Source organism: Saimiri boliviensis, chromosome 10 (genome assembly GCF_048565385.1).
Source record: "Saimiri boliviensis isolate mSaiBol1 chromosome 10, mSaiBol1.pri, whole genome shotgun sequence".
NCBI classification, from domain to species: Eukaryota; Metazoa; Chordata; class Mammalia; order Primates; family Cebidae; genus Saimiri; species Saimiri boliviensis.
The window spans coordinates 98174462-98201028 of NC_133458.1; the positions used below are offsets into that span (position 1 = coordinate 98174462).

Genomic DNA, 26567 nt, shown 5'->3' on the forward strand with positions numbered 1-26567 from the left:
AATGTTTCTAAGACTCTGATTGAACGTTTCAGGTTCAATTATGAAAATCAATGCAACTCCACGGTGGGTGCTAAGAAACATCAGATTCCTGAAGTTATTTCACTGATTAAAATAGGAAATATTACTGTACATTACACTGATGTATTGGGCATCAGATTAGAGGTTAAAGAAGAATGAAAGAAAAGACATGTCTTCTTGCTGGGTCCTACCTGAGTATCCTTCCTGCTTTTAAGATTAGGTAAGAAGAGACAGGAAGGGCAGAGATAAAAAAAAAAAGGAGAAATGAGAACCTATGTACATCTGGTCTCTCAAATTCAGCTAGTAAATGTCTCGGAGACAAGAGAAAGGTCTATGAATATATAATCAAGATGGTCCCAAGGGGCTCTTTCCTGACATTAAATTAATTAAGAAGCACTCCCCAACTCCTAACTCCATGAATAGGTAATTTAGCTTCTGAAAATATCATCACATTTTTCAGGTTTTAAAAAAAGAAAACAATGACTTTAGCAAAGGTCAAAATGCTATAATGTCCCTGAGCACATGGCCCAAGTCCATACATAGACGACATGTGATGCCCACGACCTCAGTGATCCTGGGCTATAGGATCAGCAGCACACCAGAATCCAGAAGCCAAATCAAGTTCAGCAAATCTCAAACACCCTCGGACCAATGGATCTTCATCAACATCTGCCTTCAGGAATGTATCTGCTTTGGGGCTCCTAGAGATATTCTATACAATTCCAAGAACTTGCCTGATATTAGAGGTAATTCTACAGGATTTAGCCCATTTAAACTCAAACATTTGTATGAGTTCCAAGGGAACATTTGGCTCAATGAGAGTCTTGGGAAAACAATGGGATGTATAGATGGGACAAAGGCTCTCGGGCCATACATTCATGCAGTAAAACATTACTAAGAGCTTAACAGGTGCTGAAAATTCTGGTGTCAAACATTATCTCTGTCTCTAAATCTTTTTTAAAATCTTGCTGAGTTTTGGTTTATTCATGTATAAAATGGACTTGGAGTAGGTAGTCAGATAATGGGATAATTATAAATACTGAAGATCCTCTTAATGTTGAACACTTATGGCCAAAACATATTGATCTTGTTTGGAAAAATCAGATAAATCTCATAATGACATATCACTGTATAAAACCTAAAATACTCTAGAGTAGTAGAAATAAATGAAACCCACAGAGTTTGATTATTTTTAAATTGGGAAGATGAAGGCTGAAAAGACAGTGATACTTTTAGAACAGATAATAAAAAGATAATGAAATAATAAAGTCAGGAATAACTGGAAAAATAACTGTAAATGAAAGTCTCTTATTTTCTAACAAATTTAACTCTATTTTTTTATTACGTACCATGTACATTGTGAAAATCTTTTCATTGCTATTACCTTTAATGCCTCAATAACAGCTGGTGGATAGCTCAGTCCAACCATGTTTGATGTCCGTCTATACATTCTGCAAAGGCAAAAGGGAAAAATGCAACATATCTTAAAAAGTAGGATTTGTAGTCCACAGAGTCAAACCAAGTATTTACAAATGATGAAAAGTCAAGTGGGGTGATCCAAAGAACCTAAAATTCGTTTTTTATATTCACTCAAGTGGTCTAAGGTTAATTTCAGAAGAAATTAAAGCAATCCCAAACACATGAACCATTGGGGGAATAAAAAACTAACTCTACAGGCCCAGACTGGAAATTAAATTATTAAATGGATCACTTCTATTGCCATAGTGAATTATAGTACAGAATATAAAGAATGCAGTGTAGTAATTTAACCTGAATGAAGAATCCCTATGGGTAACCCATTTAGAAGAGCTTGTTCTTTAGAAGGGTCAAAAACAAGAAGGAAAAATATCCCAGGTAATCTTTGAACTCACCATGGTATTTCTAAAATGTGTAATTATATGATAAGGATTGTAGGAAGAATATATCTATTTCTGGAATCTATTGCTGGGTAAGGGGGTCAATTCGATTTCAAAGAGTAAAACCGCTAAAAAATTGAAGTGTCAATGGGGACTTCAAACCACTGAAATGAACTCTCCTCCCCTTCGGTCAGCAACCTCAAAGCATCCTAGATCTGTTCAAAATGGAGATAGCATCCACATACTTCAAAAGATGATAGATGAGATGATTTCCTGCTTTAAAAATTAGAGACTGAACTCAAACTAAATATTCTCTGGTAAACAAAAAAATTCTGAGCAAAAGCAAAAGCTTTTCTTAATGGTGCTACAGAGATGAAAATAGGTATGTTTTTGCCATTTCTCATTCAAGACTATCTTTTTGCCATTTCTCTTTCAAGACTATCTGTTTTTACCCACAATTTTCAGTATTTATAAAGATAGGAAAACTACATTAAAGCAAAGCTTCCAGTTATTGGAAATGTGTTCCTTTTGCGGCTTTAGTCAGTGAATGACAATGAATGATACCTTTACCTCTCCACGAATATCCCAGCCTGCACTGCGTGAACGATGCTCTTGAACCTAGGCTTCTCTTCGCTCCTCCTGAGCATCATTCCCATCTGCCGCGTGAAGGTGGAGGCCAGCCAGTCTCGGACCTCAGAAGGCACAGCATCTGACTGAATGTCACTTAGCTCATCCTCTGTATCCAGGAGTCTCCTGAACACAAGAAACAGAACCAGGACACTGAGCTTAAATCTGTAGTTGGCGCTTTCTGTTCAAAGCAGCTGCTCTTCTATGCCTCACCTGTATGCAGGTGCAAAGAAACCAAATTAAATTGGCCACAAAAAATACAGTGCTTTTTTGGTAAGGCTTATGTAAGCTCACCATGTGTGTTTCAGGATGGTCTTGGCCTCACTGTTATTTCATGATGGTTCTCTCTACCAGACTGGACAAAGGAATTGGTCCATTGCACCCAGAAGCACTCTGTGGCATTTGAGTGAAATTTAAACCTTCTATTTAAAAATGCATTCACAGGGAGCATTATATTATTTCATAGATGGACAATGTGACATTATTTTGTTTTAAAAAAATGGACACTTAGAGAGTTCACAAAATATTCACTAAATCACAGCCATGCAGTCCTCTGAAGTAGTGATCCTAAGTGATGACAATTAATATTCTTTATCATTTGATAGGTTGTTACCAACATTTAAGTGTCTAAATTCAAGCAAAATTTTCAAAATAATGCAGTTCTTTATTTGCGCACAATGATTTAAATTGTCTGACAGCTGTGTTTAGCTGATTTTTCAAACTTGTTCATAGGTCAGACCACTAGAATGGAACACAAATAGCAATATTAAAATAAAATCTAAAATAGCATTTCATTTTTATAGTAAACCCAAGTAAAAATTAGCAGTAAAAGTAGCTGTCAATATAAAAGTGTATGGATTTTTTTTTTTTCCTTTAGACTTATTGATTGGGCTGGGGGTAAGGAGAGGAAACATAACGTTTAGAAAAGAAGCTGTGGTATCAAATTTCCTTAAATTAGGAACCAAGTCTGTTGCCAAAATAATAATAACAAACCATACAAATCTTAGATTACTGTGAAATCCTTTCAGATTGGAATTTGGCAAAGAAAAGTAAGGCATCACAAGTACTGACAGAGAAGCCTGTCTGAATTAGGGGGGAAAAACCACCTTTCATATTCAACATTTCAACATTTTTCAAAAGGAAGGCAATTTCAAACACATACAGTAACTGAAACTGCTTTTATATTTTTAGATAATTCAAGTGGAGTAAGTCTCCTAAGTAAATCAGCAACATACATAAGATTGAAGAGGCAAAGCTGGGTGCTTAAGAGAACACATGCTTCTCAATCACTTGAGGAACCTCCATTTACTAATGGATGTTATGAATTAAAACATAAACACAACTTTTAGACTGACACTTAACATACTATAATTACAATAAAGCTCTACATTTCACTTTTTAAATCTTACCAGATTTTTAAAAATTAGCTTTTCTCCTCTTTTGTGATCTCACTTCCTTGTCATGGCAACCATGTGAAATACATTCTATTAGCTTCTTTTATACATAAGGAGGTATAGAGAGTAAATGACTTGTCCAGATCTATCCCCTTTGTTTGTGGAAACTAAAACTCCAAGATGAGTAATTTGAATGTCACCCCATTCCTGGCATGGAGGACAGTGTCAGAAAAGCCACTTAACAGAAAATTTACCATCACTATCCTAATCTCTTTGTCATTTTTAGCTTACCTGGTTTCATCAATGTATACAGATTCAAGCACCGTGGCTGCATATTCCAAATTCTTCTTAAGATCTACCACTGAAGCTTCCCCTCTCTCTAACTGTTTGACCAAAGACCGTAATCTAGAAAAATAAAAATATATAATTTCATTAGAATAGAGGAAAAAAAGAATAATTCTACAACTATGGTGATACATTTTACAGTCATTGAATATTCTCACTTAGTGTGATACATCTGAAAGGAAAATAATTATGGACCAAAGGAGCAAGTAATAAAATAAATGCATAATTTTTTGCCATTGTGAAGAAGAAGAAAACATTTCTCTCCAACCAGGCGCTGATGATACATTTTAGCTAACTTTCATCTTTCTGAATCCTAAATTATCAATGATTTTGCTTTTTCTAAAATTTGCATTTTTTTTGTTCTATGTGAATATAATAAATCCTGACCAGTAGCAAAATCACCATACATCTCTTGAGATTTTGTTCTGTTGAAGGCACCTGGTTCAGCAGTGGACCCAGAAAACAGCAGCCCCATGACCCAGGCATGTCCCAAGACAGATGAAAAGATTTAAACCACTAATAGAAGCATAAGAGGGCTACAGAAGGAACAGATGAAAGTAAATTGTTTTACTGGAGAGAAAAAAAATCACTCTGAGAGCAGATAAATACCCTAGTTAAAACAAAACAAAACAATAAGAACATATGAGGATGGATTTTAAATCGAGATGCTCCAGACTATACAAAAGAAACAATAAAACATGTTTTTCTGTTATTTACATGAACATTATATGCACAGAGAAGGACTTAGTATTCTTGAGAATAAAATGACTACAGATGATCAACATGCAGTAACTGAGAATACTGTGAATACCACAGAGATTTGGAGTTTGGTCAACTCTGCAGGCTGTTTGATAACCAGCAATGAAAAGAGTAGAGACTTTGAAGACAAACTAGGGTTTGAAACTCACTTCATAATTTAGTAGTTGTGCAACCCTCGGTAAGTTATGTAACATCTCTGAGTGTTATCTTAATGAAGAGCAAAGTATGAAATTTCTGAAGCTGACATAAAAATTGAATGAAATTGATATATAGTATGTGACTCATGGTTGTTCTTTAAAAAAGCAATTGTTGTAACTATTGTCGTTGTTATTCAATGACTTTGATCAGCACAGGTAACTAAATGAGAAACATTCCAGCAAGATATTTAAGATCATTGTTGAATCTCCACTTCCCTTGGTAATATGCAATCTGTTCTCACCTTCCTGACTTCAAAATTGCCTCAGACTTAAATTAATAGGAGAAAATAGGTTGCCTTCTTGGCAAGGCAGATAAACTACTCCCTTCTGATTTTCATGAAAATGATCCACAATAAAGAATGAAAAAAAACAATCTTGGATTAACCTTAAAAAGGAGGCAAGAGGGGCAACCATACAAAAATTTTCAGGAATTTCAATGGTATAAAATACAAATAAGATCAGGTTCAGGTAGTCTCTACCTGAATTATGACTCTCCAATGTATCAAAGGGAAATATGCAAAGGAAATCAGCAGAGGCCTCTGCAGGCTTGGAAGTGAAGGTCGGTCTTGTGAATGCCATTAGCGGCACTAGGAAGAGCTCTGAATTTCAGGGGCAGCATGGGACAGGGAGTTGGCAGGGAAGGGCTTGCCAGTCACTCACACAGAAGGGATGGCCAGTCTGCCAAAGAATGGGGAGAGGGCAGCAGGGAGGCCTGACTGCTGTTCCAAATAAGGATTGGAAGCTCTTTAGCAAAACACATTCCTGGCTAACTCTGCCTCCAGTTCTGACTCTCACCTCCAGGGGCCCAGCTACCCTCTAGGCTGTTTGGTCTCTCAAAAGGAGGCAAAGGCAAAAGGAGAGTAAAATTAAACTTTTAAAAAATGCCTCTCTTCATTTGGGACTTAAAGATTCTGATATGAATTTGCATTAGAACCCATCTCAATTCTAGAACCTAAAAGGAAATAACAAAAACAAAGAAAATGATGATAGAAATTGTAATAGAAGAAAAAGCCAGAAGATCTAATCTACCTTTAATAAAACTTTCATAGGAAATAAACAACAGAAGCAGCTTTAATCAAATAAGTCAGGCATCCCCAAACTACGGCCCGCAGGCCACGTGTGGCCCCCTGAGGCCATTTATCTGGCCCCCCACCGCAGTTCAGGAAGGACCACCTCTTTCATTGGTGGTCAGTGAGAGGAGCACAGTATGTGGCGACCCTCCAACAGTCTGAGGGACAGTGAACTGGCCCCCTGTGTAAAAAGTTTGGGGACGCCTGAAATAAGTTTTCCTAGGTTAAACTTGTATAAACAGATGAATAGAGATCAAATATAATTTTTTAAAAGTAAATTAGCCGGGCGCGGTGGCTCAAGCCTGTAATCCCAGCACTTTGGGAGGCTGAGGCGGGTGGATCACGAGGTCGAGAGATCGAGACCATCCTGGTCAACATGGTGAAACCCCGTCTCTACGAAAAATACAAAAAATTAGCGGGGCATGGTGGCGCGTGCCTGTAATCCCAGCTACTCAGGAGGCTGAGGCAGGAGAATTGCCTGAGCCCGGGAGGCGGAGGTTGCGGTGAGCCGAGATCGCGCCATTGCACTCCAGCCTGGGTAACAAGGGCGAAACTCCGTCTCAAAAATAAATAAATAAATAAATAAATAAATAAATAAATAAATAAAAGTAAATTAAAAAATCAAATGTATGCTACTGTAATTTTGATTTCACAGACTAAAGAAATGAATTTGAGAAAATAAAACATAATACTTACAAAGTAACAAAAAGAAATTGTCCAGGCCATCGATTTCTATCATGCCAAACATCAAAAAGCAATTTAATAGCAGTACCAATTTTTGAGAATAATATGGGAAAAATTCAAGATATTTATATCTACATCTGTAGACTTACCAAGTACATGACAAGTCAATAAAGTTATTCTCAGGTGTTGAAAACTTCAAAATTTATTATCCATATCCTTTGCAGAAAACAAAAACACAAAAAAACTTTAAAGCATACTCTAGGACAGTAGTCTTCTAAGGGAGTGGATTCGTGAGTCTCCAGTTAAATGGATTGTTGATTCATGACCTAGATTTAACTAACTCAAGCTTTATAAAATGGACAAGTCATTTAAAAAGATTCTGGAAAGAGGAGGCAGATGAAATAAAATGCTGATAATACAAGGACAACTAAACATGAAAATGAGCTGACACTTTTCCTTTTACTAGGACAATCTCCTGTTTCTCATACAAACACTTCCTATTCCACTTTTACAAACTAAAAACTAATTCTCATCAGTTGAAAAATAATTGGAACTATTAAGGACATTATTATGGACTATGGACTTATAGCCACTGCATTTTAACCATTCTACTCCTGGGAAAGCACAATATTGAGAGAATCAAGTCATGAAGGGCCTCATATCACCTTTGTCAGGGGGCTGGGACCCCAGGCCAGAGCAGGAGTGGGGCCTTCAGGGAAAGCTTCACTCGGAATCTCACTCAGCAGTTCCAATCAGTAGCACTGAAATCAGCTCCACTGGAGAGACCCAGGCTTTGTGCCACAGTTAGCAGAAAGTCAGCCATTCAGAGGCTTCTCCCTGACATAGTCACCAGTGGTGCCAGGCAGACACTGGGCAGTCACATTTATGCATTCAGTGTGAAGTTCTGACCCAACAGGAAGCTGCAAATAGAAAGCAAAACCCTAGCCAAGTGGCTTTAACAGATCCAGAGAGGAAATGACACAGAAATAATGCACCTTTTGGATGCGTGGGAGGCAGTAGCAATTTACATGTACCCCTGTCTTTCCAGCTTATGAGGTAAGCAGAGGATTCAACTTCCTGGCGGATGGCGAGGGAACCTAGAACAACCCATCTCTCTGTTTATAGAAAAGTACCCAGCTGACATTCACTTCCCTTTACTCAAGGATGACGAAACAGAAAAAAACTTTCATGAAGAGATACAGCAATAAAGACAGAAGAGAATACAGCATTCAAAACACGAAAGGACTCACTTTTGGAGAAAAAAAATTCACGAATCAAAACAGAAGTGAATTTTAGGGAGCATCTGCTGTGTTTTCAATACAATTCAAAAAAACATAGATCTATGAAACAAACGTAAAAGCCCAAATCAACATAATAAAGTGTCTTTAAAAAGAAACAAAACATGACAATAGAAAGACTACAAGAACTTACTGTCAAAAAAGAAGCAAATGCTGACCAGTTTGTATATACCCATCTCCTGTTTGGCTGTCACCCATGTCAGATACAAGCTGTAGCTGCCAACTTTCTGCTTTATGTAGCTGGCATACGAACCCTAGCGATTCCAGATGCTCCTTTCAAATTCTGTTGAGCTTGAGCATAACATTCAGGTGCTCATGCTCCATCGGCTCCTCAGCCCACCTTTCTCTAGCTCTTTATCCTTTCCACTTAGAATATTCAGCCCTGCCCTGCCATACCCTACCTACCTCTTGGTGAAATTGCTATTCTTTGGGCAAAAGAGTTTCGAATTAGCTTTTTTATCATTGGTCAATAAGTAGTTTCAAAAGTTCCTGAGAATAAGGACCCCTTTCTATTTGTCATCATAGTGAAGGTATTCCCTAGATCTTAATCTACCTTAAGAAGGGTTGTCTGAAAATTAGCCAGGATCTTTCATACTCATGTCATTAAGTATTTTTGTTCAATTGTTAAACACTAGTTGAGGCTGGAGGGCTCAACTGCTCTCCTTTGTTTTCCTAGTAAAGTTGTCTAGATATTTCTTCCTGTGAAATCATTCCGTCTAAAGGCCAATGTCCTCAGGGGCCAGGTCCCATGGTATGCTGTAGCCTATATTTCGGGAAAGGTGGATATCTGGTGTTTTAATACTATCCAGAGGAATTTTTGGTCTGGGCACCTAAGGGGAATTTGTTTCATGAGCATTCAAAATAAATTTACAAGGAAGGAAGGTAGAGAAGTGGGGAAATACACACACACACACACACACACACACACACAAAATAATATGGTTTCTCTTCTGAGAGAATGTTTATAGTTTCCAGTACTCCATCCATTTCTGTCACTCCGGCTGCCAGATAATAATTCCAGCATAGAAGTGCAACACCATTTTAGGAAGTGCTTATGCCTTCCAACTTTGGCAAGTTGCCTTTTAGATAAGGCAGTGTGCAATTTCATTGTGGATGAGCCATTGCAACTTTTCATGACTCTTGCATGTCTCTGTGTAAACTCTTTGCTTTTTGTATGTGCCTCAGTTGCAAGGCATAGGATAAGATACTGCATCTCTTCAGTTCCCATGCCCTCAGATCCAGAGCAAGTCCTGAATGCTGACTTCCCCTGACCCCACACGAGTCAATATGTGGGATGCATAAAGGTGTTAGAAGAGGGAAACTATGTGAGGAAAGGAAAGGCCAGAGCACTGTATTTTGGAATTTAAAAGGATGTTAGGGAGGAGAGATATTCTTTTTATCCACAAAGATAATTCCTAGAACCAATGGGGTGAGCTTCATTAAAAAGCAACTTATTGATTCAACTTTATAACTTAGAAAATGCCTTATACTAGACTAGGCACTATTCCCCACCTCAGTGAGGTAGCAGAAAGCCCTATAACTCTATGTCTTGAAAACATATACATTTTTTGAGCTTTAAACTCTGCTAGAATTTCATTCATTTTGTACAATCAAAAATGAACTACAAAAAAAAAAGCAATGGAGAAACACTTTCTCATGTTTGTCCATCTTGCCCAAGGTTATTCCCTCTGAGGATGGGTAGGCAGCTCCTAAAACACCATTGTGGCCAATAAGGACGGCTGTCTCAGAAAGGTTTTGTTTTGTTGGAAGGAATATGAAAGAGAATTGGATCTTTTACAGTACTTTCCCTACATGTCCTGATGAATCATGAGCCCTAAAAACTCATTTGAATAAAAAAAAACTTCATTTCAGTTCATCACATCCATGTATTCATAAAGCATACTAATCACTGTGTCCTTTTCACACACCTGCCTCCTCCACATCATTCCTGTCCCCTGCCACTTACCTAAATGCCACAGAAAACAACTTAAAACAATTCCTCCAAATGGGATGCCCCAACATGACTTTGAATCTTATGCTTTAATGCCATCCAGTGATGTCATCCAAGCATTTTTCTGGCCATTTGTTTGTTTCTATAATTAATGACAGCTGATTAAGATGGCTGCACTTGAAAAACATTCAACACTGGTTGTCTTCTATGTGTAGGCACTGAGAGAGATAGGCTCTAAGAACACAAAGTGGAGAAATGTAGTGCCCTCTCTCAGGTAGGGAAGACAGAAAGCTAACCAGTACCCATAATCCAGTACTGTAAGCGAAATGGCAGAAGCATGAAGGGGGCTGAGAAAGCACAGGGGAATCTTCAAATAACAAAGGCCTCCCCAATGGAGCTGATCAGAGCCATCTTGAAGGCCATGTAGGGGCCAGCCAGGCACACAGGATGGGATAGGGAAATGGCAGACTCTGCAATGAGAGAGCAGACTGAAGACAATGATCTAGTCAGAGAATCCCAAGTCTGCATGGAACTCAAGGGCATGTCAGAAGACAAAACAGAAGAAGGTAGGAGCTATACAAAAGTACACTTAGAATGCCAAGCTAAAGAAATGTAGTTTTCTCTTGGAGATAATGGGGAACTCCTGGAAAATGTTTAAATGAAGGAACAGAATGATGAAATTGGCATTTTAGAACGATCAATCTAGCAGCAGAGGAGAGGAGCACGAGTAGTGAGCAAGTTGGGAAATTCTGTGTTTTTGTTGTAATCAGGCTTGTCTGAGACTCTGAACAGCACAGTCTGAATATTCTCTCTCATGTGACAGAAACTGGATTGAGTGCTGCATGGGTTTGGTGGTAGTAAAGATGGCTGCCTTTAAGAATTTCTGGAAAAGGACTTGTTTTGGGGCATGCGGTTTCCTCACTGAGTGATCGTCAAACCAAAAACAAGAACAGTGCCAACAAAAATTATGACTGGCAAGAATAGCCTACTTATGTAGCTTTTACCTTTTGTTCACGCTATAAATAAAAGAAAACTTTACTTCTACAGTTTCCAACTACACCTGCTTAAAGCAGATGCACAAATAGATATAAATAAATTACTGGACTCCAGTTACTTTTTCACTTAAGAAAAATAATTGGTACCTAGGTCCATTCCTATGTTTCTATATTTTTATAGGTCTCACTACATAACTTGTTAACTACTAAAAAAATTAGTAAAGTTATATAAGATTTTGAATAACATCACGAACAAAATTGATCTAGTTGGCGTGGATTGGACACTATACTCAACTGCTGCATAACACCATTCTTTCCTTTTTTAAAAAATTGTACTTTCGGTTCTGGGGTACATGTGCAGATCACGCAGGATTGTTGCATAGGTACACGCATGACAATGTGGTTTTCTGCCTCCATCCCCCTGTCACCTACACCTGGCATTTCTCTCCATCCCTCCCTGACCTCCCCACCCCGCCGTCCCTCCCTTGGCCCCCTGCAACAGACCCTAGTGTGTGATGCTTCCCTCCCTGTGTTCATGTGTTTTCATTGTTCAACACCCGCCTATGAGTGAGAACATGAGGTATTCGATTTTTTGTTCTTGTGTCAATTTGCTGAGAATTATGGTTTCCAGATTCATCCATGTCCCTACAAAGGACACTAACTCATCATTTTTGATGGCTGCATAGTATTCCATGGTGTATATGTGCCACATTTTCTTCGTACAATCTATCGTCAATGGGCATTTGGGTTGGTTCCAGGTCTTTGTGATTGTAAACAGTGCTGCTATGAACATAGGAACATACCATTTTTTTCAAGTGTACATGTAGCAGTAATCAAAACTGACCATAGGCTGGATCATACAGAGACTCTCAATAAATTTCATGTAATTGAACTCAGACAGATAATGTTCTATGACAAAAATGGAACACAATTTTTTTATTGATTAGAATAAAAAACAAAAAAATGACTAGAAATATTTCAACTGTATGAAAATTTACCAATATATTTCTAAATAACCCATAGGTCAAAGGTTAAATCACAAAATAATTCTAACTGGACAATAATGGACATAGAACATGTCAAAACTTTGTAGTATGCAGGTAAAGCAGTGTTTAGAGGAAAATATGCAGCCTTAAATAAATATACTAAAAAAGAAGTCTAAAAATAAGTAATCTCATTATTCACCTCAAGAAGTTAGAAGAACAACTTAATCCAAAGACAGTAGGCAGTAGCAAAAAATAAATACAAAAACAAAATTTAAGTAGAAGCAAACTCACAGCAGAAATAATTAGCAAAGCCAAAAGCTGGGTCTTTGTAATGCTTAAAAATTGATAGGTCAAGCAAGACTGATCAAGAAAAAAGAGAAATGGTATAAATAACCAGTATCAAGGATAAAAAGAGAGTACTATTACAGATTCTGTGGACATTTAGAAAGGTAAAAAGATATTATAAATACCTTTCTGATGATACATTTCAAAATTTAGATGAAATTTTAAAATTTCATAAAACCTTAATTTATCAAACTTGACAAAGGAAAATGATAAACTATTGGTAATTCTGTATCCAAATAATTGAACACAGCATATACAAGTGAGATTGACAGTAAAAGAAAAATAAAACTAAAATTTTAAAAATTGAAGGCATAGTTTAATATTTTCCCACAAAGAAAACTAGAGTCTTAAATCACTTTTTCAATGAATTCATCTAAATATTCAAAGAGGAAATAACACACTCTTCCAGAAAACTGCGAAAGAGGAAACACTTTCCAACTCCTTTTATGAGGCCAGCATACTCGATTCTAAAACCAAATGAGGGCATTATAAGGAAAGAATTATAGGCCAGTATCTCTCATGAACATAGTAACAAAAACCTTAAGCAAAATTTTAACAAGTTAAATTCAGCTATAAATTTAAAGAATAGCAAACAAACAAACAAATTTGCATAAATGCAAGGTTTGTTTAACATTTAAAATCAGTAAATACATGTATTCAACCGTTTTAACAGGAATAAAAAAGAAAAAAAAACTTTGGTAATCATAACAGAGTCATGGGGGAAAAAAAGCATTTGAGAAAACACCTATTCATGGCAAATATCTTAGCAAAGAAGGAATAAAAGTGAATATCCTAAATCTTATATTGGGTCTTTAACAAAAACTCTAGAGCAAACATCATACATATTAGGAAATCTTTCTTATTGAGCTAGTGAATAACATGAGGATGCCTGCTATTACTTCTCCTAAAGATTGCATGAGACGTCTTCACCAGTTCAACAAAGGAAGAAGAAATAATAGACATAGGACTGGAAAGAAAATAAAAGGAGTATCTTTTAAAAGCAGCAAATAAGTTATCATAATTCAGAGGCAAATTTAGCAATGCCATTTGACAAATAGCAATAAACAATTTAAAAATGGTGCCATCCACACAAGCATCAAAATAAAATAGTTTGTAGGAATAACTCTTACAAAATATATGAAAGTCACCTACGTGGAAAAGGGTAAGATATTATTGAGAGAAGTTTAAATGACCTAAATAATGGAGGAAGTATCCATGCTCATAAATTTTAACATTCAACATTTATAAATGTGAATTCTCCCTAAATTCATCTGTAGATTCAATCACAAATTTCCCACAAGTCATTTGGCAGAAATTGACAAACTGATTCTAAAACTTACTTAGAAATGCAAAGAATGAAATATAGTTGATATGGTGAAACAACAAAGCTGAGGGACTTAGGCTCCCATGTATCAAGACTTACTATAAAGCATTTAATTCTGGTCCCGTGTCCCTCTACCACTTCACTATTACAACTCTCTTCCTCTCAACATCCACCTAGTATGTATGAGGACGTGCATATGTATTTTTATATTAGCATAAGCACAACATAAGTAGACAAGAAAATATGCTGCAAGAAAACAGAAAGCAGGCAATGTAAGTTGTCTTTGAACTATCCTATTCTACATGTGATTGTTCCATTCCATTTGCAGAGACCCATTCTTTGGATACCCAGGTGAGGGTATCATTGCATACTCTCTCAGTTGCCATGAATTTTCTGATAAATATTTCCATTCCTTTGGTTTTCATGAAGCTATGTCACAGAGAAGCCCCACACGCTCAGTCTCCTCCTCATTCTGCTCCACAGAGTTAAACTCTTTTGGGGATGTGTGTTTGTGGGTGTGAGAGTGCGTAGGCAACTGACTGTGTGTCCAAAGTGAGTGTGTCAGCTCACTGCATAGGAACACCAGCCAAAATGCACTGTCAGGTCCAAGAGAAGCCTTCTATTTTTATGGTATTCTAGGAGGTATTACAACTCAGGGTTAAAGTTTTAATCCATTTTGAGTAACAATATTGACTTTGTTCCTTTCCACTTCTTGTAGTAATCAAATGCAGTACTTTAAAAAGGAGCTTGCTCGGCTGGGAGCAGGGGCTCACGCCTGTAATTCCAGCACTTTGAGAGGCTGAAGTGGGTGGATCACAAGGTTATGAGTTCGAGACCAGCCTGGCCAATATGGTGAAACCCTGTTTTTATAAAAAATACAAACATTAGTCGGGGGTGGAGGTGGGCACCTGTAATCCCAGCTACTCAGAAGGCTGAGGCAGGAGAATCGCTTGAACCCGGGAAGCAAAGGTTGCAGTGAACTGAAGAAAAGAAAAAGAAAAAGAAAAAAGAAAGGAGCTCCCTCACAGTCATTCTTGGCCTTATAAATAACTGTTTCTTAAAAGCCAGTTTATCACCTATTTGTTTTTATTGCTAATCAACTCACACATTTTGTTAAAAGGCCATAGTGGATTTTTTTTTAAAGAGTAAGATTCCAAATTATGCTAAGAAAATATTTAGTGAAGGTAAACATTCTCTCTCTAAAGTTTGACTGTAGATGAGCAGAGCTTATTGGGAAAGAATGTTAATATGAAAACCCACTTGTTCTTCTGGGTGGAGAAATAAAAAGAATCAAAAAGACAACCCAGAGCATCATTCAGCATCCACCTCAGGTCATGCTGGGGACTAGGGAGAGGGAAGGAGTTAAGATCCTACCAGACTACCAAGAGGTAAGTTCCAGAAGCCAGTTTTCATTTGCAACTATTCATGTGGAAAGAATCACTCACTTTTCCCTGCCGATAAACATGCCACTTCAACATCTGTCTTAATAGACCAGAGAAATGAGAAGAACTAAAAACATCTTTGAATGACACTAATGAGAAAAGGAAGCTGAGCAGAAATGAGAAGCAAGTTTGCAGGAAGACTTTGGAAGGTTGCAACCCATGCCTAGACACGTCAAGATACATCTCTCCATGTCTTCATAGTCAACCCAGCCCCGTGGCTCCTTCACTTTCCTTCCCTGAATTTAGTTCCTAATTCAACCTCAATTGCATCACGTTGGTATGATTATCCAGAGGAGCTAAAGCTCCCTCAGCCAGCAAAATCACAGGAATTCTACCATAGTACAAACATATGTTTTAGTAAGATAAACCCAAAGTTAGGTTTTTCTCATTTGTTTTTTTTATAATAACAGATATAAAATTGATTTATAGATTAAAAACCTTCAAATAATGGCTAACAAGATGATGAATTAGCACAGCTCCCTTTCTTAAGATTAATTCAAGAAAAATTGTAGGAAAAAAGAAACTTTAAAGAAAACTGTGAGAAATCTCTATGGTAACCCAAGACGCTGCTTTGAATGTGTGTGTGAAGACAGACATCTTCTTGGTCTGGGACAGGAGGCAGCCCCACCAGGCTGGGGAGGAAATGATGGGAAAGGAACTGTTGGGAGTCTGCCATTGTTTCCCTCTGCTCCACTTCCTCCAGACACACAGTAGCTGCTCCCACACCTACTGTGACTCAGAACTCTAAAGGTCAAGAAATCCTGGAGAGCTAAATAGGGGTTGTTTGTCCCACCTGTGACCCCTCTAAGTGCACCACTGGTTTCCACGATTGTCACAGAAGGAAAAAGGATGCAAAAGGACATGTGTGGGAGGTTTTTATGAACCAGACTGGAACTGGAACTGACTGCCCCAGTCACTTTCAATTGTCCAGAAGCCATAGTCATATAACCACATCTTTCCAAGAGAGAAGCTGGAAAACATAGTCCTGTTCTCAAGAGGAAGAGGTGGTGGTTTTGGTGGAGAGCCAGCCAATCTCTGCCACACCTAGAAAATGTAATCCTATCACCAATACCTGTTTTTTTCCTTTAAACCTTTACTTTCTACTCCTTTGAAAGAGTCAAATGGAATGCTGTATACTAAAGACACTTTCTAACTTTAAAGTCCTATTAAACTAAGAAACATAATCATCCTAATTATGAGATAATCTTCTGAGCATTTTGACAAAAATGAGACAGTTCCATGGGAATTATGTTGAGTGCAAAAGCCAATCTCAAAATGTTACGTATTATACGATCCCATTTATATAACGTTCTTAAAATGGAGGACAAGTTTAGTGGTGTACAGGGGTTGGAGAGAAGGGAGAGGAAAAGGAAGACACATCTAAGAAGGGCAACACAGGGAGCCTAGTGGTGAACTATTCTGTACCTTGACTGTGGTGGTGGTTGTACAAATCTACACATGCAATTAAGTTCCACAGAACCAAATGCATGCATGCACACGCATGTGTGCTCACACACACACACACACACACACACGTACAATAAAATTGGAGGGATCTGAATAAGATTGGTAGATTATGCTAATGCCAGTATCTTGGTTGTGAAATTATAGTGTGGTTTTTCAAGATGTTTCCATTGGAATAAAATGGGTAAAGGATACATAGAAATTCCTCTGTAATATTTCTTACATTAATGAGACTCTACAATTGTCTAAAAATTAAACTTACTCATATAACCAAATACCACCTGTATCCCAATAACTTATGAAAAAATAAAATTAAAATTAATTAAAAAATAAATAAATAAATAAAAAGTGGGACATAGTTATCCAGCTCAATGGAATATTGATGATAAAAGGCTGGGCACAGTTGTCCTTTCCCTAGCTAGTTTTCTAAGTGTCTCTCTGTTCTCAAGTCGTGGTCTACTTAGTGTCCTCCAGATCCCTTGGCTTTACCTCAGCAGCAGTAAGAGAGTTAGGAATAAATGTTCACCAGTGAGCTACTAACTGCATCTGATGACTTTGGAGAGGATCCAGTAAGGGCTATAACAGTGATTGTTGGAGCTTGGTGAGAACGGGACTCAAGCCTTGAGGAAACCCTGGGAAAGACAAATGGAGGTTCTCAGGATCAACTAAAGAAACTGAGATGCTAGCAAGTGGTCACCACATTAAAAAGGTGAGAGAAAAAGAATCCCAGTGACTTTACTGGCAGTGATCCTCTGGGACTCTAAGGTATGAAGCACGATTTGCATCTTCCCTCTCCTCTTTCAGTTCATTCTCAGAAGTTTGTTCCAATTTGAGGGTGGTTTCACTATGGCAGGCTGGCCATGAAGGGTTTGTAAAGAATGAAATTCATACACACACACACACACACACACACACACACACACACACACACACACAACTTCTAGTAATCACCATTGTATCTTCTACTTCTTAAAGTTCAGTTTGCTTTTAGATCCTGAATAGCAGAACATATGGTATTTGTCTTTCTGTATTTGTATTTGTATTTGTATTTGTATTTGTATTTGTATTTGTATTTGTATTTGTATTTCACTTAGTATAATGTCCTCTAGGGAGTGAACAGGGAAAGGAAAAATGTTAATCAAAGGGTACAAAGTTCCAGTTAGATAGAAGGAATAAGTTCTGGTGATCTGTTGTACAGCACGGTGACTATAGTAAAGAATAACATATTATGTATTTCAAAATTGCTAAAAGAGATTTTAAATGTTCTCACCATAAAAAATGATAAGTATGTGAGGTGATTAATACGTTAATTAGACTGATTTAATCACTCCACAATGTATATATGTATTGAAACATCACATTGCGCCCTATAAGTATATACAATTATTATTAGTCAACTTATAATAAAAGTAAATTCAAAAAATAAATAAGAGTTGTTTCCATAAGAAGATGAAAATAATGAAATCTGGAGCTAGGTACAAGGCTGATGGAGTGAGGGAGTGAGGGTAGGTTAGTTGGGGTGTGAAAAAACAGGTCATTGAGATGGTGTTTTGTTGTACAGTCATTTCCAATCAACAGGAAAACAATTTGCATATTATTAACATTTCAAGTTTGTATTCAATGTAATTACCATTCAATTTCCTTCCAACCATAAATCATTTTGTAATAGCTTTGGGGTGGGTTGAGGGAAGGGCTCTGAACCAGCAGTGCATTTTCATTTGTGGTCGGTTCCAGTGTATTCTAATAACTGAACATGTCAAAAGCCTAAAGCTTTTTCATTCTGTGCTATATTTTAATAGAAAAAGAAAAGAAGAGTTGGGAAGATTTAATTGTGCAGTCTCACCTCACTGGTCAGCACCACCTCCCTTTCTCTGTAGATGAAGAGTGGGACTCCTTTCACTTTTAGTTCTTATTATTAAAATAGCTCTGGCTTTCTCTGTGGTTAAAAACATGAGTTTGATATTACTCAGGTAGCTACACAAGGTAAATGCTAATATAGGACCAACTCCCATAGCTGTTTAGAAACAAAATTCCTCCCTTGTTAGCTATTTTCTATCACAATTTACAAGAAGAGCTGATTTACAGAGGAATTAGCAGTAATAGCAGCAAACACTGATGAATCAATCTGGACAAAGCACTCCACTTGCCCCAAGTAAACAATCCCTCATTATTCACAGTGGTAATTTGTTCATTTTAGAAGTATTATCTAGTGCTTTGGAGTTTGTCCCTCAAGAACAGCTTAAGCCTCCACTGTACTAGGACTTCTTCATTTAGGAAGATTTAAAACCTCCTAAATCTGGGCACATACTCTTTAAGATTTGTTTTAAATTATATTTGAACCTATGTGGTATCATAATATATTCTATCATCGCATGTAAAAAGAAGAATTTTTTTCCAATGAGCTTTATTGAGCTTTAGACTCTGGCTTGGGTACTGGGAAGAGGAAGAAACAATTCCTTTAAATGATTTTCTCTTAAAGTAAAAAGAGACAACAAGGGAATCACAAAATGTTCAATGTTTGCTATTGGCTCTCTCAAAGTGTACATGAGAATTTTTAAAACTCCAGAGGTGGTGTTCACAGCTATGCTACTGATTGAGTGTTTTTTGAGAGGGAGTCTTCTTTTCTCCATACCAGGTGATGCTCCATTCCCTGGGATCACTGCAGAGGGGCACCTGCACTCTCCACAGCATGGCAGAGCCAAAGGCAAGCTCGAGCAGGTATGGCGCCTGATTATGGGTCTTCCCATGAAGTCTGAAAAATGGCTGAACTTTGTCCAGCCATGGTGTAAATGAGAACAAAATCAGCATCTTTGCTGGAACTGAGGCTGATCTTTAACATTCATAATCACACATATGGCTCCATGAAGCATATGGACCAAGCCACATCTGTGTGTGACTTTGGGCTCTGGGCTATTCACAATTACTTGTTGTGGACCAGGTGCAGATTCCTTCTTTCTCTTTTTCTCTCGGTCTATACATTCACATTATTTCCCAGAAAAGAGATGCCATTGGGATCGGAGGTGAAAAGCCAAAGCCTGTGCCTGGGTGACCTACCATTTTAACCTCCATCACCTAAAACCCTAGTTCCTCCTAGAGTAGAGATTGCTACCACTTGAATGCATTGATATGTGACAGAGAAGAGTATTTTGTGTTTATATTTCCCCCATCTTCCCCTGCCAACAGCCATTCCCATCATGATAAGCCCCCAGGGAGCAGTGGAAAGAGGAATCTCAGGAAAGTGGTGTCTATGACGTAGATCAGAGCTCTAGGTCAAAGTCCTGATTGTTAAATAGGGCAAGGTGAGAACAGAGAGCTGGGGAATTTAACTCCATTGCCTTTTCTTGAACTCAGTAAGAAGATGACCTCCAAGGTGACTCCCAGGACACCCTTACACAAACCCAAGACAGTTACATCAGATTAAGAAAAAAAAACTTCTCCCCTGTTAGCTATTTTCTATCACAATTTACAAGGAGAGTTGATTTACAGAGGAATTAGCAGTAATAGGAGCAAACACTGATGAATCAATCTGGACAAACCACTCCACTTGCCCCAAGTAAACAATCCCTCACTGTTCACAATGGTAATTTGTGTGTACATCTATATCTGAGATAGAGGGAGGCCACAGTTAGAGCCCTTGCATCTTCCTCAGCTCCTAGACAGGAAGGAGGAAGATATCAGAGGTCCTCTGTGCCCTGCAGAGGGACAGGAAGCAGCTGACAGTGCTGACTGGAGGGATTTTTAGGGGCACTGTCATAGATGGGTGACAGAGGGTCATCCTTCCAAGCCAGGGACCAAATAGGAGTCAAGAGAAACCAGAGGATAATACAAGGACCCTGCTGTCTTGGAGAGTAACAGCAAGTGGAATAAAGAAATCTCAAAGTCTAAGCATTTACTTTTTTAAAGTGAGTTACCTAAAAAGAATGTTTAAATTGCTAGATTGGGTGATTCAATGAATTGGATTATAATTAGTTTCTCTCTTTTCTTTCTCTCTCGCTCTGTCTCTCTGATGTGGTTTGGCTGTGTCCCCATTCAATCTCATCTTGAACTGTAGCTCCCATAAACTCCACATGTGAGAGGGACCGGTAGGAGGTAGCTGAATCATGGAGCAGGTTTTCCCACGCAGCACTCATGACAGTGAGTAAGTCTCATGAATAGGTCTCATGGTTTTATGAAAAACAGTTCCCCTGCCACCATTTAAGACACGTCTTTGCTCCTCTTTTGCCTTCTGCCATGATTGTGTGGCCTCCCCAGCCATGTGGAACTGTGAATCCATTAAACCACTTTTTCTTTATAAATTACTCAATGTCAGCTGTATCTTTATTAGCAGCATGAGAACAGACTAATACACTGTCTCTTACATACATACTCCCACAAACATGGGTGAGCCCATGAAGAAGGTCAGATCATACAAAGGAAGTAAAGAATCCTCAGTTTCTCTGCACATCTGAATGAATCTGGCCCTGCTATATGTACAGCACTCAGCAGTGCCTTAGCAGCAGGCAGGGCACACTGGAAGCAGAGATGGGCACAACTGTTGTAGTTTCGAGGTCTCTGATGGAAGGGTGAAGGGTGTCTGCCTCAGGACCAGAGGGAGGAATATGAGGGTAGAAACAAGACCTGTGCAGAAAATGCATAGAAGTTAGGAAGGCATGGGACAGGAGATCACCAAATCACATGAATTTATTACCAGAAAGAAAGATCCCTATTCTCAGGCTTCTTTGTTCACTCCTACTGGCTCTTTTGATCTACTTGGTAAGCAACGGTGGTGGGAATAAATCTGTAAGACTGAGAGCACATTGAGATACCATCTCACGCCAGTTAGAATGGCGATCATTAAAAAATCTGGAGACAACAGATGCTGGAGAGGATGTGGAGAAATAGGAACACTTTTATACTGTTGGTGGGAGTGTAAATTAGTTCAACCATTGTGGAAGACAGTGTGGTGATTCCTCAAGGACCTAGAAATAGAAATTCCATTTGACCCAGCAATCCCATTACTGGGTATATATCCAAAGGATTATAAATCATTCTACTATAAGGACATATGCACACTAATGTTCATTGCAGCACAGTTTACAATAGCAAAGACCTGGAACCAACCCAAATGCCCATCGAAGATAGACTAGACAGGGAAATGTGGCACATATACACCATGGAATATTATGCAGCCATCAAAAATGATGAGTTCGTGTCCTTTGTAGGGACATGGATGAACCTGGAAACCAACATTCTCAGCAAACTGACACAAGAGCAGAAAATAAAACACCACATGTTCTCACTCATAGGTGGGTGTTGAACAATGAGAACACATGGACACAGGGAGGGGAGCATCACATTCTGGGGTCTGTTGGGGGTAAATAGGGAAGGGACAGCGGGGGTGGGGAGTTAGAGAGAGACAGCATGGGGGGAAATGCCAGATATAGGTGATGGGGAGGAAGGCAGCCAATCACACTGCCATGTGTGTACCTATGCAACAATCTTGCATGTTCTTCACATGTACCCCCAAACCTAAAATGCAATAAAAAAATAAAAATAAAAAACAAAAAATAAACGAAAAAAACTAACAATAAAAAAAATACTAAGAGCTAGCCTTGTTGAATATACTCCCCAAAAATCTTTTTTAAAGCATTCTTGAGGTATATTTACCTCCATAGCAGCCAGTCAACAGGCAGTGATAAAGAATTAAGAATGGGAAAAAAGAAAGCAGACATCTTTTTTTTTTTTTTTTTTGACAGAGTCTTGCTCTTGTCACCCAGGCTGGAGTGCAGTGGCACGATCTAGGCTCACTGCAACCTATGCTTCCCTGGTTCAAGCAATTCTCCTGCCTCAGTCTTCTAAGTAGCTGAGACTACACACAACCACCAACACACCCAGCTAATTTTTTTGTATTTTTAGTAGAGGCAAGGTTTTACCATGTTAGCCAGGATGGTCTTGATTTCTTGACCTTGTGATCTGCCCACCTCAGCCTCCCAAAGTGCTGGGTGAGCCACCGTGTCAGGCGAAATAAGACATCTTAAAGAAGTAAGATACTGGAGATAATATTGGCATTGTTCTAAATGCAATGCAATGATTCCCAAAACCAACATTGCACTCTAATTTCCTGGAGATACTTTTTAAAGTACAAAAACCCAGGTCTGACTTTAGACCAGAGTGTGGAATGGCATAACAATTGCTGGTAATTCTGACCTTGTGGGGTGGGACAACACTTTCAGCCAAATAATTGGAATAATTAAGCTACATTGTCATGGTTTTAATTATCTTAATAATTATGCTTATCGTTTGAATTACCTTGTTATGGTTTGAATTACCTAAACCAGTGCTTTCTAAACTGTATACCATAGGACATCTGGCCCACAGAATGCTAACATGCATTGCTAGAGAAGAGATTTCTGTTGACAAATGTTTAAGAAATCCAGGTTCAAGTAAGTTAAGCAAAGTTTGTTTGGTCTTCACCTGCTCACAGCCTTTTACATTGATGCACACTTAGACTCTCCAAAATGAGGCAATTGTGTACATCGTTTCCCTCATAGATTTGACACAGTCTTGTATTTTTGTTTTATCCCCCAGGATTAGAGGGTTTTATTGCATGAGATTTGGGGAGTGCTGTTCTGGAGTGCTGCCTCAGGGCTCTACTTCCCTGGATATACAGGTGGAGTAAGCAAAGTCATGGATTCAATGAACTTGACATGAAATGATGATTGTAAATTTAAAAAGAGACATTTTTAAAAGTTTTTTTTTTTTTTTTTTTTTTTTTTTGCAAGGAATGTGTCCTATTACTCAATTAAGATACAAAGGTAATGGGCAGAAAACATGTAAGAGTATACATTCATGGACGTAAAATAGCAAACCATGGCATACAGCTATCTTTGAAACCAGTTCTATTTTGTGAATATTTTAATCACTTTTTTCATTTTCTTTCATTTCCAGTTTTGCAGCATTATTACATTATGAACCTATGATCTCATAAGTTAAACAGGCTTAGATTATTTGATATACATCACTTTTACCTCACAATGATGAGAGAATATTTTTAAACATCTTTCTCTTTTGTCTCTGAATACTACTTTTTCTCTAATATAATATTGTTTTTTCTCTCTCTCTGAATACTTTCTGATGACCAGTTAACATCATGTCAAGGACAAATGAGTGTATCATTATGGCTACCAAATCTCAAGAGTCCCGTTATGTATGTAGATTATTGTTCCTGAATAAAGCATAGAATCTCCAATGCCTATTAATTCTTCTATATTCACATGCTTTTGGTTAGAAGAACTTCTGCTCAAGAGTACAAATAAACAAATGGGTAAAATATATATATATATATATATATATATATATGTATATATATATATTTCTTTCCTTTCTAGTAGTCAGAAAACCAACAATAATTTGTTTACTCACTACAGAGCATTCTCAATTACAGTGCTGGTGTATATTTTCTCTCAGGTTTTATTTAATACTTTTCCTAACATTTTCTAAGAAACCAAAGTGTTTGGTTTCTTTGTGTGCTTTTTTCCTTTACATTTTAAAATGTGAGCTACAAATAAAGTTTTAATTTATGTTTTTTTAAAATAAAAGAATCCAAATGATAAGTATTTCACAAATACTAATCATTAGAAATTCCTTTCAGTCTCCCACAAATTTTCTTAAATTTTAAAAACTTTTGCTTTATGACCTGGAACCAGTCCAAATGCCCATTGATGACAGACTGGACAGGGAAAATGTGGCACATATACACCATGGAATATTATGCAGCCATCAAAATAAGTTTGTGTCATTTGTAGGGACATGGATGAACCTGGAAACCATCATTCTCAGCAAACTGACACAAGAGCAGAAAATCAAACACCACATGTTCTCACTCATAGGTGGGTGTTGAACAATGGGAACACATGGACACAGGGAGGGGAGCATCACACACTGGGGTCTGTTGGGGGGAAATAAGGGAGGGACAGCAGCGGGTAGGGAGTTGGGAAAAGATAGCATGGGGAGAAATGCCAGATATAGGTGATGGGGAGGAAGGCAGCCAATCACACTGCCACATGTGTACCTATGCAACAATCTTGCATGTTCTTCACATATACCCCAAAACCTAAAATGCAATATTATATTATATATATATTATATATTTTATAATATATATGTTATATATTATAATATATTATATATATATTTTTTATATTTATAAAATACCTAGTAGAAAATAGAATCACATTAAATTGTACCACCTGAGGATTACAACTATTAATATAAAATACGTTTATATAATTATAATGTTGTATCATGTATACATAGATAGACTTTAAACTTCTCTATGAAATTTATTTGGTATTATGCTTTAACATTTAATATATTATAAACATATTCTCTTGTTATTAAGAATTTTTTTCTAATATAATTTTAATAACACCATAGTTTGACTTTAAATATAATTTATAAAATCCACTAATGTAGGACATTTGGGTTGTTTCTTATTTTTGCTGTCATAAAGTGTATTAAAATGAAATTTTTGTAACTACATTTTTGTACATTTCTGTTATTTTGGCTTTTCTTTGATTAGGACAAAATTTAGAGGTCCAATATCAGAATTAAAGGGGAGAAATATTTCTAAATTTTTTGATGCTTATTGATAAGCATCTAAATATTGATAGCAACCTTCCCTTTTTCTCCGCAGAATGTGAGCATGACTACCTCTCCAGGTAATCGCAGAAACCTGCTAAGACTGTTTGGAAGGCAATGGAACTATATTTGCATAAAAGTTTTTTGTCTCATTTTTGTAATCCTTGGATTTTCAGTGGAAATTTTGGAAATGTCAGAAAATAAAGGGCTTGAGATAAGATGACCATCTTTCACTAGAGTGGCTTTCTCCATTGCAACTAGATTTCAACTGGAAGAAGGTATTTATATTTCTCATATAAAAGAGTACAGAAGTGACCTTCTCCCCTCCCTGCCTCTGTCTGGCAACTCTGAAGCTCTCCGTAATTCATACAGCCTGGTGTCCTGTCAGTGCCCTTAGCACAATGTTGCTTTTAGTTCTTATCCCTACCAAGAGCATGGACTGTCCCATTTATACAACTCAGTCTTGCCTATAAATCACAGTGCAGTGAAAAGCAGCAGCTGATAGTGTAAGCCCCAAGAGATCCCAAATGCCTGGTTATTAACGAGTGTTATATACTTTTAAAAAGCATCACAGATTTTATATCATATGTGAGAAGGTGTTGAGACCAAGGAAATAATAAAAGATAGGGTGGAATAAAAGGGGGCTTCCATGTGAGGGAGATGGAGAAGGAAAAAGGCAAGTACGGTAATGAAAAAAATGATCTAAACCCTTAGTATGAGCAGGCCTATGTAAAAAGCAGATTAATGTATGGCCCAGTTCATTTTGCCCAAAGACTTTCATTAGAGTAAACAATTGTCCCCCACAGGGAATTAGCTATGTCTGAAGACATTTCAGTTGTTAAAAACAGGAGGGTGCTATTGGCATCTAACAGGTATGCAGGGATGCTGCTTAACATTCCACAATCCACAGGACAGCCCCACAGCAAAGAATTATCTGGCTCAAAATGTCAGTTATACCAAGAAACCTCACTCCAAGAAAAACTAAAGTATAGTATCTTTTCCTATGGGAAAAGAGCAACACCATTGGATAAATGTCTCTTTAATTACAAATAAAAACCCACAAAAAGAAATGTTAAAAAGTAGGAAAAGAAAAATCCCTAGCCTATCACAGATACTCTCCACTTACATAATAATTGTTTTATGTGTCTTTCCAATTTTATTTCATATTCTCTCTCATCATGCTATCAATCCAT

At 37.6% G+C, this 26567-nt stretch overlaps 1 protein-coding gene across 10 annotated transcripts in view; it reads right to left on the reverse strand.

Moving 5' to 3' along the window:
* The window catches only part of PDE1C (phosphodiesterase 1C), a 572342-nt gene that overhangs the window by 146594 nt on the left and 399181 nt on the right, over nt 1–26567 (reverse strand). For all 10 annotated transcript variants that reach the window (XR_012512203.1, XR_012512204.1, XR_012512205.1 and 7 more), the window contains 3 exons: nt 4187–4300; nt 2445–2627; nt 1403–1469 (listed from right to left, as the gene is read on the reverse strand). Coding sequence is in view for 7 of the 10 variants with exons in the window: in XM_074379661.1 (XP_074235762.1) it covers nt 1403–1469; nt 2445–2627; nt 4187–4300 (364 nt within the window). In the remaining 3 variants the exon portion in view is untranslated. The remainder of the gene's footprint in view (nt 1–1402; nt 1470–2444; nt 2628–4186; nt 4301–26567) is intronic.